Source organism: Myotis daubentonii, chromosome 1, assembly GCF_963259705.1.
Source record: "Myotis daubentonii chromosome 1, mMyoDau2.1, whole genome shotgun sequence".
Taxonomy (NCBI): Eukaryota; Metazoa; Chordata; class Mammalia; order Chiroptera; family Vespertilionidae; genus Myotis; species Myotis daubentonii.
This window is the reverse complement of record NC_081840.1, coordinates 8305620-8319843: the sequence shown is the minus strand read 5'-3', so window position 1 is coordinate 8319843 and position 14224 is coordinate 8305620. Positions and strand designations below refer to the sequence as shown.

The 14224-nt window shown below is 42.2% G+C and overlaps 2 protein-coding genes across 3 annotated transcripts in view; one reads left to right on the top strand and one right to left on the bottom strand.

The window, feature by feature from the left end:
* LGMN (legumain) overlaps positions 1-14224 on the bottom strand; it is a 254837-nt gene that overhangs the window by 63679 nt on the left and 176934 nt on the right. The window lies entirely within an intron of this gene.
* Positions 346-14224, top strand: part of GOLGA5 (golgin A5) — a 35544-nt gene continuing 21665 nt past the window's right edge. Inside the window, exons 1-6 of one of the 2 annotated variants that reach the window (XM_059687531.1) lie at positions 346-503; positions 3170-3743; positions 6863-7087; positions 8684-8903; positions 9572-9695; positions 11618-11821. In XM_059687531.1, the coding sequence (XP_059543514.1) occupies positions 3200-3743; positions 6863-7087; positions 8684-8903; positions 9572-9695; positions 11618-11821 (1317 nt within the window). In that variant the 5' untranslated portion in view covers positions 346-503; positions 3170-3199. Of the gene's footprint in view, positions 504-3169; positions 3744-6859; positions 7088-8683; positions 8904-9571; positions 9696-11617; positions 11822-14224 lie in introns of both variants that reach the window. The other variant, XM_059687521.1, reaches the window with a different exon arrangement.

The following is a 14224-nucleotide window of genomic DNA, read 5'->3' as shown; positions in this document are numbered from 1 at the left end:
GGCCTGGTCCACCTGAGCCTCACGCCCCGCCCAACTCAGACCTCACATTCCCTCCCGGCTGGGCGTGGCCCTTGTCACTCACGTGAGCTGCAGTGGGACTCCGCCCCGCTGGCAGGATGGGCGTGGCCTCCAATGTTGTGTCCGCCGCATGCAGGCTGTCGTCAGCGGGAATAGAGTCACGTCACACGCACGCAGGCCTTGCCCCGCCGTATCTTCTTGCCGCAGGCGGAAGAGGGCGTGGCCAGGCGCGAGGTCCCCGCAGCTGCCGGCGCGGCCGCCTGCATCGCCTCCAGGTGGCTGCTCTCAGCTCTCGGCCGCTCAGGCAGCTCGGAAGCCACTCTGTTTGGGGTCCTCGCTGCCCTTCCACGTCTCCCGGAAGAGTAGCCGGGCCGTGGCCGGGCCGTGGCAGGTGCGGGCCAGGGTGCTCAGCCTGGCCTCTCCCCGGGCGGCTGCTGCGGGGGCGGCCCAGGAGTCTTCAGGTGCAGCGGCTCCGGAGTCCTCAGGTGAGGCGGGGGCCCAGTGGGTAGGACGGGTCCGCTTGGGGCGATAATGGCCTGAGACGCGGGGGCGGCGTCCCCTTAGCGGAGTCTTTGGTCTCCGCGGGGTGATGGGCTGAGGAAAGGGGCCTCCTCTCTCCTCCCTTCCCCACCCCCAGGCCGGTTGGACCGCTGTTCCCCTTCCGGAGGCTCGGCGAGGTGGTGGGAGCGCAGTGGGGATCTGCACTCGCCTCCCTGGGACCCCTGACTGTCCCGCCCTAGGGCCGGCCCGCTGACCCCAGCCTCCCTTCCTGCGTGTGGACACCTGCCCTTGCACCGGCCCCCCCGCCGCCAGCCCCATCCACGCCCTCTCGGCCTCCCCTCCCCTCCGCGTGGCCGTTTCCTGGGGCAGTGGCCGCGGAATTCTTGGAGGGGTTTGCACCTCTGAAGTCCGTTCGGGACATTTGTCCACCGGGCCGGTGCCCAGGGCCCTTCTCAGTGTTTGTCTAATTGGTTCATTGGCGGTCATTAACATGCAGCCACAGGCCTTGCTTTAGAGCCCTGTTAGCTTTAAAACGAGGGGTGCCACCTAAGGAACCAATACGTGTTTTGCATTATTAGGAGAGAGACTGCGCCCCCCACACCACCAGTGTTTACTCGAGAATAAGGGACCCTTCACATCCGCAGGGAGTTGTAGTCACACAGCATTTCAGCTCCATTTTCACTTGACTTCAACCTAAACTCTGTGAAGTACCCAGGGAGTTAGTGGTCCCATTTCTTTCCTAAGGAACAGATTTAGAGGGTTTCTTGAGGTTATTCAGATACTGAGCGGCTAGATGGGAAAGGCAGGGGTTAAAAGGTGGGCCTGGCTGATTTAGACTGGAGTATCTGAGCTGCCATTTAAACGCTGGGATCTTTCTAAACCTTTCCCCCTCTTGCGGTGGGGGCCGGAGATACACGTATTGCTACAGATCGCATAATGTGGTTGTGAAAATCATGTGATCACATAAAAATTCCATCAGCAATATTTACGGGTGCTTACTGTGTGCTACATGCGGGGAATTAATTGGTGAGCAAAATAGACAGGGCCTTTACCCACCTACTCCCTTTCCCTGAGAGGGAGAGAAAGAAAAAGAAACACAATTATAAAACAAAAAAGTGCCTATGAGGGAAAAGAGTACGCGCGAACACAGAATGGTAAGACCTGATTTAGATGGAAATTAAAAGGTTTGGGGAGCAGATGACAATTCAAGGGGAGATTAAGAACCAGAATTAAAGTGAAAGAGTGTGCCAGGCAAAGGAACAATGTGCACATTCAAGAAATGTTTAACTTTAAAAAAAAATACACATACACACACACACACACATATATTTCAGAGAGGAATGGAGAAGGAAAGAGAGATATTTGAATCCACATCCTGCATGGTTCAGGGTTCGGGATCTGGAGAAGGGCCGCGTGCAAATGACAGAGACGAGACAAGAAATAATAATTTGGAAATATTGCAGGCCAGGAAGAAAGCCCAATGCAAGGGAAAGGACTTCCACTCGTGCCCAGGCCTTGCCAACCTTTTACTCAGTTTTGGATGCACATCTAGCCCTTAGTCTGGCAGGTAATTGCAGTAACAGACAGACTATCTTAAAGGTCAGTAAATATTAGAAAGATTTACTCTGAGACTATTTGGTCAGGAAATTGCTTGAGCCCCCATTGTCTGGACTAAACAATTGGTGCATAGCTCTGGCCCTTGCCAGGGCTCAAGGTTCACCAGCATTCCGGGCTCCTTGTTTACACTTCTCTGATAGTGAAGACAGTAGGTGGCTTCCCACAGAGATAGAAATATCAATGATGAGAATCATTGATCAGCTGCCTCCTGCACGCCCCATACTAAGGATTGAGCCTGCAACCCTAGCATGTGCCCTTGACCATAATCGAACTCGGGACCCTTCAGTCCACAGGCTGACACACTATCCACTGAGCCAAACTGGCCAGGGCTGTTTGTTAACTTTTTAATACAGTATTCTTCCTTCTATATCACAAGGATTAATTACTTGTCATTACTCTGATTCATTGCGTCAGGCTGTAAGTACTCAAACATATATCAAATTAATGTCTATGCAGTCTTATTTTTTAAATTCTTAATTTAGCTTAATGTGCACATAGTAGGTACTAAGTATTTAACTTATTTGAAGGTGTACTTTAGACAGATTATGTGCACACCTTAAGTTATCCATTGTAGTGTTGCATTTTAAGAAAATATATTTTGTATTAATCAGAAGTTTCTTCAAGTTTTAGCACCGTAAAACAAACTTCAAGGAATTTTTATTTGGTTGCACTGAAATTTTGCTGTATTAGATGCTATTTGGATGCTTTTGCTACATTAACATTTATCCTTTGTTGAAACAGGAGTAATAACAATAGTGGTAGTTGTAATTATGGTACTAGGAACTTCTAAAATGAGTGCCTATTGTGTACCAGGCATTCTGCAGAGTGTTTTTATGTATCATTTCATCTTAAAAGTATCCTATAATATAAGTACATTTATTTTACTCACTTTCTAGATAAAGTTTCTCAGTTTCAGTAAAGTAGTTTGCTCAACATTACATAGCTAGTAAGAAGCAGGGCTAGGCATTCAACCCAGACTGACTCCAGGCTCTGCTGTTAACGCCACAATGATCACTTCATGTCCTTTTTACAGGTTCACCAATAGGATTATTCTGCTGCCATCATGTCTTGGCTTGCTGACCTTGCTGGAAAGGCAGAAGACCTTTTAAACCGAGTCGATCAAGGGGCTGCAACCGCTCTCAGTAGAAAAGAGAACACCAGCAGCATCGTATACAGCAAAAATACTGACTATCCTGAACTTCACCAGCAAAATGCAGACTTGACTTACCAGACTGGATCTAAAGCTAATTATGTCTCCTCAGCAGCTGGTAACATCAGAAATCAAAGAGCCACCATCCTAGCTGGCACCACAAATGCGAAAGCAGGACCCAGGACCTCAGTGGAGGCCTCCCATTCTGTTGAAAACTCATCTGTTCCTAGGCCTTCGTCTCAGTTTGTTCGGAGAAAAAAGTCAGAACCTGATGATGAGCTGCTGTTTGATTTTCTTAATAGTTCGCAGAAGGAACCTACTGGGAGGGTGGAAATAAAAAAAGAAAGGGGCAAGCCCCCTGTCCTCCAGAGTTCCCAGACAACAAGCGCCAGTGCTGGGAACACCAGCGTAACCGCCATCAAAACCATTGAAGAAAACCCTGGGAGCCAAAGCCATGGTAGCTAATCAGTCCTCTATTTCTTGTAGAGTTAAGCTGACTGGATGTGTCATCACAGCCTAATACATTTTGGTAGTGTTTCTCGTCCTCGTGTTCCCTGTCCCCACTGGTGGAAGGGCAGGCCCTCTGAAATGTGTGGTACACACAAGAGAGACAGCATGGAATACTGTCAGTCAATATGCAGTTATAGTAGGGACCTTTGAATTTTGTCTGTAGGGTAATTACCCCAGCATCTGAGAAATTACATCCAAAATGATCCTCTAACATATTTTAAGGTACGAAAAAAACAATTCTGAAATATGAAAGAAAACATAATTTTGGATTTGGGACTTTCTCAGTTCATTTCTTTTTGTCATTGGAATTATAAAAATGACAGGAGGCTGTACTTCATATATATATATATTTTTCCACATCTCTTCTTGACGATCAGTTTTGTGGGTGGTGGTTGTTTTCCTGTATTCCCCCTAGAAGTAAAACTGCGAGACTGAACTGTGATCCAAGTTCGTTTAAATTGCTGTGAAATTATCTCTACCTGGCCATCTGCTCATCTGCAGAAATGAGGTTCACATGTTAATGTGGCTAATTCAAGTACCTACTAACCATTTTTAAATGGCAATAAACATGATAGGTTCCTGCAGGGATTCCTTATAAAGTTGGTGATTAATGGGAATCTGTTATGTTCTTAAACATTATAGCTTCTCCCACAGTCTTGGCTGCCAGTGAATAAAATATGCCTTGTATCTGTAAGATAAAAAAAAGTGGTAGAGGTGACCATTTAGGGCAGTAGCAATTGATTAATTATGCACACTTCCAAATTTCTTCTCAGCTATCTTTTCAGTGGTTATACAAACATTGAGAACCTAATGGGTGGCAGGATATAGAAGTGAATGAAGTGGTTCAGGATCTAGTCACTAGGGTCGCGACCCCTGAAAATACATCCTGCATTTCAGATATTTACATTACAATTCATAACGGTAGCAAAATTACAGTTATGAAGTAGCAACGAAAATAATTTTATGGTTGGGGGTCACCACAGCATGAGGAACTGTATTAAGGGTTGCAGCTTTAGGAAGGTTGAGAACCACTGATAGTGGGTGAGATAGACGTATTAACATAATTTACATATAGTGTCATAAATGCAGTAATTGAGGTATTGTCAGAGGGTTGTGAAAACATAAAGGAGAAAGCAACTAATTGCCTAAGTTTTCAGGTCAGGGTTCAGAGGGTCTGTAATTGGAGCTTGGTCTTAAAGAATGGACTGGAGACAGCATCCCCTGCAGAGATCCTTTAAGTTTGTTAGTGTTGTTCTGGGAACACTGAGTGTGAGATAGATTCCTATAAATCATTTTTTGTTAAAAAGTGGTCCCTGGACTTCTTGTATTAGAATCACTTGTGTGCTTAATAAAAAATGAATTATTGGGTATCTCCCCAGACCTCCTGATTCAGATTTTCTGGGAATGGAGTCAGGCATCTAATTATTTTTGTTTTTTAGGTGGTTGCTAGGCCAGTAAAAATTGAAAGTACCATAGTAATGTGATACTAATAGAGGTCTTTTAAGCTTAAATTTGACTTGAATTATTTTTCTACTTTTAAGGAAAACAGCCTACATTTTAATTGTAAAGGAGGGATCAACCTGATTGACAGGGAAGTTAGTGAGAACCAGTTGTTATATGGGAGTTACAAAAATAGTTTTGTTTCTCTAAGGCAGGGTCTCTCAATTTTGTGACTATTGACATTTAGGCTGAATAATTCTTTGTTACAGGGACTGTCCTGTCCTTTGTAGGATGTTCAGCAGCATCCCTGGCATCTTAACCCATTAAATGACAGTAGCACCCTAAGTTGTGACAACCAAATATGTCTTCATACATTACCAAATGTCCTTTGGGGGGCAAAACCACCCCAGGTTGAAAAGCCCACACTCAGCTCCTTAGAAGTGGAATTGCTGGGTTGTCAGATGTGACAATGTTCAGCTACACCAATAGCAAACATCAAGTTGTTTTCTTAAGAGGTTGTACCAATTTATAATTCACCAGCTGTGACTAAGAGTTCCTTTTGCTCTGTGTTCTCACCAAAATTTGATTATTTTCAATGTAACTTTTTATATTTTTCTAATCAGGTGTGAAAATGTCATTATTTTTTACTTCTCTCATTGCTATATGAGGTTAGGCATCTTTTCAAATATTTGACTATTTGGGTTTCATCTTTTGGGAAGTAGCTGTTCAAGTTTTTTGATCATTTTCCCCCCCAATGGATTATTGATTTAGCTTCCTTTGTAAAGTCATTATTTTAGTCCATTTTAATCATTAAGTATAGTTCATTTTTTAGCATGTAATTTCTTTGAGTAAGGAAAAAATATATTTGCATCATATTCAGTAGCAAATTAAAAACAGGATGAATCTGAATTCCTGATTCATCTGAGGGTTTCTTTAGGTAAGGCATTTAGATTCCAGTTTGCTATATAACTGACTGCTCTGACCTATTATTAACTCTCCTTGCCTTGAAACCCACAGCTGTTCTTTTGTGCCTTTCTAATATTTTCAGTATTGAGACTTCTTTTTTTTCCCAAAAACAATTTGGAGACAAAAGTGAGACCAAGTCTAATCACCTAAATTATTCCTGATTTTATACTTTCTAGAACTGTATTTTTTTTTAATAATATATATTTTAATTGATTTCAGAGAGGAAGGGAAAGGGAGAAAAGGATAGAAACATCAGTGATGAGAGAGAATCATTGATTGGTTGACTTCTGCATGCCCCCTACTGGGGATCCAGCCTGAAACCCAGGCATGTGCCCTGATTGGGAATGGAACCATGACCTCCTGGTTCCTGGTTTGACCCTCAGCCACTGAGCCACACCAACTGGGGCAGAACTGTATTCTTATATCTATTCTTTATCACCATTCAGTGTATCCAGGATCCTTATACGTCTATAGGCTGCATCTATGAGAATGAAATTTCATCAGAGGAAAGTCTATTGAGAATTTAAGTTTATTTTTTATGGTATTTTAGCTATAGCAGTCCACATGAGCCAGCCAAAAGGCAGTCTACCAAAGTAGACTACTAATATCTATGTAGTGAGCATTTCAATGTAACAACAATGTACTCCTTTTTCACAGAAGCTTCTAGTAATTCAGATTCTGGCCATGAAATCCAAGAGGATTCTTCAAAGGAAAATGCATCATCAAATGCTTCCTGTGCTGATCACAACCCATTATCTACTGATGATGGCAAATCACATGAACTGTCTAATCTTCGACTGGAGAATCAACTGCTGAGGAATGAAGTTCAGTCTTTAAATCAAGAAATGGCCTCATTACATCAAAGAGCCAGGGAAACTCAAGAAGGTAGAGCCTTATTCAGATTGCCTAAGATTAGAAATTTAACATTTCAAAAATAAACTAAAACATTGATTATAGCTAAGCTATCAGAAATATGTTAGATGAGCTCAGTTGGTTAGAGCATCATCCTGATACGGCAAGGTTGTGGGTTCAGTTCCTGGTCATGACACATACAATAAATATGTTAGATGAGACTTGTAAATAGTGTTTTCATAGAAATATAGGGTCCAGATTTGAAAATGGGACCAATCATCCTCTCACCAACCCAAAAAAGAAAACATGGGCTTGTTTGGTCATTCTTTTAAAAAATATATATTTTTATTGATTTCAGAGAGAAAGGGGTTGGGGGGAGGGAGAAACATCAATGATGAGATAATCATTGATGGGCTGCCTCCTGCACACCCTCTACTGGGGATTGAGCCTGCAACCTGGGCATCCACTGAGCCAAACCAGCTAGAGCTGGTCATTCTTTTAGGAGCTATGAAATTTAAGAATTCAGGAGAACAGAACATTAGCAATCATCTGATTCATTTGGCTGATCGGTTTTGAACCTTTGATCTGTTTTGAACCTTCTAGGGAATTGTTCATGAACCAAAGGCAGGATTAAACAAGGTAGTGGACACTAGCCGGTGAGGTCGCTGTATTGCCCTGCTTTAGGGGACATAAAATGAATATGGAATTTCCTTTGAATAGTACCCTCTGGAATTGTGCAGTGTGGTGGCCCTAGGCTACAAAACCCTCAGATTTCTCAGAAATGGGTAATTAAAAAGTAATCCCATGACAGAAGTAATGATGGGGAAATATGTTAGTGTTATTGTAAGTGTGCTGAGGAGAAAACAAAAGGAAAGAAATCTCTGCCTTGGTTCCTGGGGGTGATGAGAAGAAATGTGGGGAGGGTAGGAAGAGCTTTGCCAAGACATGGATGGAGGCCCGGAAGAGTGCATTAGGAAGATAGTTTAAGTCTTGTTAGACTGACTAGAAAGAACTTCACTTCACCCAGACTAATGTAGACAGAGAGAGACAGAGCTTTTCCTGAGATCCTGTAGAGTTTGCTTCAATTTAAAAACAAAGTTTGTTTTGCTGGCAAACTCAATCACAGGTGGCACATGAGGGTATGGTAATCTGCACTGCATTGCTCTTTCTGAATCAGTTTCCTAGGTTTAAAGAATATCATCCTTTTGCCACAGTAATGGAAAGAAACATTCTTTTCTGTGCTGCTTTTTTTGTTTGTTTGGTCTTGCTGGGGTGTACATTATCTACCCTTCATTTGGGTCTGCATTCTTTGTTGTCTCTAGCAGAACTCTACAAGTTCACTGACCTAAGACTTTCTGCTATCTCTGGTTTTTGGCCAAATGCTTTATGTCTATCTCCCAAAAAAACATTTGTAGAAGAGCAGCTGGCATCATGCCCCTTTCCGACCTGTTATCGGTAATACAGATGTGAATGTTGGCCTTGAAAAATGGGAGCAAAAACGTTGAAGATATTTGTAAGCTAATTTTGGCAAGAAGTAAAGTTCTAAAGGGACTCAAAGGAGAATTTGTGTATGCTCTGAAAAAGATATGTTTGGTCGAATACAGAAACTTCTGTTTGGTTTTTTTTTAGAATTAAACAAGGCAAGAGCAAGAGTTGAAAAGTGGAACGTTGACCATTCAAAGAGTGATCGAATAACTCGAGAACTTCGAGCCCAAGTCGATGACCTGACCGAAGCAGTGGCTGCAAAGGATTCCCAGCTGGCTGTGCTGAAAGTGAGACTCCAGGAAGCTGACCAGCTACTGAAGACTCGCACAGACGCTTTAGAAGCCTTACAGAGTGAAAAGTCACGGTAGCTAATGCTGTTAACAATGAAAACATGAGCTAGAATGATTCTCCCTTTCCAGTAAAAGTAATGATAAGCACTTAGTGCATTCTACCTAATGAAAATTTAACTTTCGGAAATTTACAAGAGGGAAAATTTAGTTTTTATTAATGTTGGAAAGGAAATGTGTGTGATTTAAAGTGGATTTATTATTTGAATCTTGAGATGCATTGTTAGCAAATTCTGAATTTAAAAATATTTGAAGAGCATAGTGTAAAATATAAGTGGTGTGTACTTATATTTGGATTCCTAAAACTATAGATGACATTCCATTAGAGCAGTGGTTCTCAACCTTCTGGCCCTTTAAATACAGTTTCTCATGTTGTGAACCAACCATAAAATTATTTTCGTTGCTACTTCATAACTGTCATGTTGCTACTGTTATGAATTGTAATGTAAATATCTGATATGCAGGATGGTCTTAGGCGACCCCTGTGAAAGGGTTGTTCGACCGCCAAAGGGGTCGCGACCCACAGGTTGAGAACCCCTGCATTAGAGGGAAAAGATTTCTTTAAGCATGTTTCAGTCAAACCACCCTTTTTGTGCTAACAAGCCAACACTCTAAAAAAATTATTCTACCTTGTCACTTGTACCCCGTGGAAATGAGTTATTTCAAGTGATGCATTTTCGTTTAGAATAACGCAGGATCACAGCGAAGGAAGTAGCCTGCAGAATCAAGCTCTGCAAACCCTTCAGGAGAGACTGCATGAAGCGGATGCCACTCTGAAGAGAGAGCAGGAGAGCTATAAGCAAATGCAGGTTAGAAAAGAACAACAGTTCGTTTGTTATTTGACCTTACGCTGTTTCATAGCACATTTACTCTTTAACACATTGTATGCGGGAAACGTATTTATACGTTTTACGTATTTGTACGTTCTACCAGTGTAGTAGAGCGCGGGACACGTATTAATACATTTTTTATAGACTAGCGGTAGAATGCGGGCACGTATAAATACGTAAACTAAAGTTATCGTAATTTTACTGAGCGTTGCCATTTGCGCAAAAAATTAGCAAAAGTGGCCCGCGCCACCTGTTAGCGCACGATAAAAACTACCCGCAAACATTAATAAAATTCTGCAGTGTATTTCAGAAAATTCTGTTTCTGTGACAGAAACCAAGTATTTGAAAATTTAGCTTGAACCTTGTATTTGAAAATTTAGCTTGAACCTTGCTAAATTTATTTTATTTTATATATTGACATACAATTAAAATAGATTTGTTTATCAAATTATAAGAAAAAGTTTATTTAGAAAATTACAGAGGCAGCTGGGCTATGTGGGCTCAGGAAACGGGTTACAGAGGCAGAAAGAAGGGCCCTGAGAGCTTAGGAGAGAGAAAGGCAAAGGTAATGCGCCTGCCCTTACACCTCTGTGGGGAAGAAGAGGGGGATGGGAAGGGCACTGGCTTGCTCCCGAGAGGGAGAGTGCCTAAAATAGCTACTATTCACTAGAGGTAGACATCTTTTCATTTAATGTGGTTTGCAACCAACATTACCATTATTTGACTAGAAGCCGACTTGGAGCATCTGGTTTATTCTTTGTGTTTAAGCCTTTAGTGATTCCAGTTTAATCTGATTCATTTATTTTAAGACAAACTTGTACATAATGTTTAGAGTTTTACTCTTAAATTAATTTTTGCATCTAGTTCAGTGATTATCAACCCTGTACATATTAGAATCACCTGAGTAGCTCTTACTACTTTCTGATGCCCAGTGTCCACTCCCCGAGAGTGGTCCCATTCATTGTATGAGGTAGGGCATAGGTGTTGGTGTTTTGGTCTTACGGGTTCACAGATATAGCTAATGGGCAGCCAGGGTCCATTGGTCCCAGTGGTCGGCAAACTGTAGCTCGCGAGCCACATGGTATTGTGGGGAGAGAGAAACATCAATGATGAGAGAGAATCATTGATCGGCTGCCTCCTGCATGCCCCCTCCTGGGGATCGAGCCCACAACCCAGGCATGTGCTCTTGACCAGAATTGAACCCAGAACCCTTCAGTCTGCAGGCTGATGCTAGTCTATCTACTGAGCCAAACCGGCTAGGACTTCCATTTGTTTTCTAATAGACTTTCTAGTTTTCTGTAAACCCCATTCTTCATTGATTACCTAATATCAGATCAGATCTGGTATCCAAATGACCAGATTCACCTGGGAAATTCTTAAAAAACAGATTTCCAAGCCCAGTCTTAGAAATTCCAATACAGTAAACCTGGGGAGACCTTGGATGGCTGTATTTCTAACAAACTCCCTAATTATTTTGATACATTGCTGTGTTTGGGAGCACAGTTTCTAACAAATTAAGAGTGTTTTTGTATGTGTGTGTGTTTTTTAAAAATACATTTTTATTGATTTCAGAGAGGAAGGGAAAGGGAGAAAGAGACAGAAACATCAATGATGAGAGAGAATCATTGATTGGCTGCCTTCTGCACTCCCCCCTCCCCCCCACTGGGGATCAAGCCCGCAACCCAGGCATGTGCCCTGACTGGAAGTCAAACCGTGATCTCTGGGTTCACAGGTCAACACTCTACTGAGCCATCCTGGTTGGGCTGAAGAGTGTTGTTGTTTTTTTACCTACCTGTTATATTATCAGGCTGAACTACTAATTCCCATAAGATAGCTGAACGGATGGTTGTAAAATATATCTCAAAGCAGAATGTTGTAAGGATGATATAAAAATTTTTCAGAGTGAGTTTGCTGCACGCCTGAATAAAATGGAAGTGGAACGTCAGAATTTGGCAGAAGCAGTTACTCTGGCAGACAGAAAGTATTCAGATGAGAAGAAGAAAGTTGATGAGCTACAGCAGCAAGTCAAGATGAATAAGTCCAACTTGGAGTCCTGTAAGCAGGAATTAATTGACTACAAGCAAAAAGCTGCGCGAATACTCCAAGTAAGCATGAAATGTACACGTTTGAATGTTAAGTTTTATGCCCATTAACTGGGAGACACTTTGAGACTATAAGTCTGAGATGATTTGTTTGTGTTTAGCTAGGTTGGCTAAACATGAACAATATTTCTAAGTACTCTCCTTAGAAATATTATAAAAAGGAAGAAATGTCTCTTATTTGTACCACTTTTTTATTTAAATTCATGCTGCCACTACCTAGTTCAGGTCTTCAACCTGTCACTTTAATAATCATTGTGAGAATATTAATGTTTGTTGTTAAACAGCCATTTTATTCTTCCTTGTTAATCCTCTGTTGAATTTTTTAGAACAACTGGTCTAGGCCTCTTCTAACTCTCAGAATTGCCTCATCTACCTTTGTTCCCCTTCCTTAGATCTAAGGTGACCTTACCTTCTTTACTAAAAAAAGACTGTAGTCAACTAGTATAGTTTTCAGTTTCTCTTTCCTTTCCCTCTCATATCAGAGGGAAAACATGTCCTTTCATTTTATTTTTTCTAGGATAATTTTTCCGCCTGAGCATTCACTTCATCTCCTCCCACCATATTTAAGCCCTTTCTCCACAAGTCTGTCTTGTCGCTCTGTCTTTCTGCTGCTGCCTTTCTGGCTCAGTTTACTCAAGAACACATGCTTTCTTAGTGGAAGAAGAATGAAAAAATAATCCTTTTGGCTTTTGGGCCACTTTGATCCATTTCCCTGTTTTCCTTTCTTTCAATGACTGACTTATCAAAATTATTGTATACTAGAGGCCTGGTGCACAAAATTTGTGCACTTGGGGGCATTGGGGGGGTGTCCCTCAGCCCGGCCTGCACCCACTCGCAGTCTGGGAGCCCTTGGGAAATGTCCGACTGCTGGCTTAGGCCCGCTCCCCATGGGAAATGGGCCTAAGCCGACAATCAGACATCCTTAGCACTGCTGCAGAGGCAGGAGAGGCTCCCGCCACTGCCGCTGCACTCGGCAGCCATGAGCCTGACTTCTGACAAAGTGGCGCTCCCCCCTGTGCGAGTGCATTGACTACAAGGGGGTAGCTCCTGCATTGAGCGTCTGCCCCCTGGTGGTCAGTGCATGTCATAGAGACCGGTCATTGTGCTATTTGGTCAATTTGCATATTAGCCTTTTATTATATAGGATATGCTGTTTTCATGTTAGAATTATTAACTTCAACTCCCCCATGTAGTTTCTGTCCTCACTACTTTTCTGAAATTGTCTTCTCAAAAGTTTTTACTGACCTAAATGTATATTTTCTGTCCTTTTCTTAATTTCCACCCACTTTGGTTTTGGCAGAGCATTTGATAATGTTAACCCTCCTACCTTCTTGACACTCTTGCCTTCTAATGTGACCTGCACGGCCTTACCTCTCTTTTCTCTCTCTTACTGATGTTTCTGTCTCTGTTGGGCCTTCTTCCCAGCCTCCAAAGAGGAAGAGTTCTCTTAAATTCTTAAGCTCCCTTTTGTATTCTTTCTTACTTTGCATTATCATACACTCACTCTGCTTCTGCCTCAATGTGACTTCAGCATGTGTCCAATCCTAACTTTTCTACCCCAGTTTCCAAAAATCTGCCATGGGACATTCCAACCTTCAAACCTGCTTCTCCTTCATTCTCCTATTTCGATAAGTATTGCCATCTTCCTAGGCAATAGAGCTTGCAAGTGCAGTCTCATTTTGACTCCATCTTTTCCTTTATCCCCCACCTCTTATTGGTTACGAGCACCTTTTTGATTCCATATTCATGAAATATCATGTCCGTCTCTTTCAAACTCTTCTTTCTAATTATTTTTGTTATATCATTCTAATTTATTAATTCATTTAAGACGTACTTATTGAACCCCTAACTATTCCCTAGGCTGAGGTACAAAGCACCTACCACAGATGTGTCCTCTTTCTTAAAAGATTGTTCAGTTTAGTGGAAAGACACTGCGGTAATTGATATGATGGAGTTATTGATGCAATAAGCCCTTAAAATCTGCCTGAGAGTGAGGAGGAACTTGAAGGATGTGTAGCAGGACTTGTGGTAGGGAAGAGATTTTAGATAGAGCAGCCTGTGACACAGCAAGGGGCCCTGGGGAACATGAGGTATTTAATGAACCACAGCTAGCTCCCTATTGCTGGTGCATAAGGTATTAGAGATTAAGAGATAGGAGATAAAGCCTGGCTGGTGTTGCCCAGTGGTTGAGCATTGACCCATGAACCAGGAGGTCATGGTTCGATTCCTGGTCAGGTCACATGCCCAGGTTGTGGACTTAGTACCCAGTAGAGGGCATGTAGGAGGCAGCCAATCCATGTTTCTCTCACACTGATACTTCTCTCTGTCTTTTCCTCTCTCACTCTCTCTAAAAATCAATGGAAAAATATCCTTGGTGAGTATTTAAAAAATAATAATAATAAAATG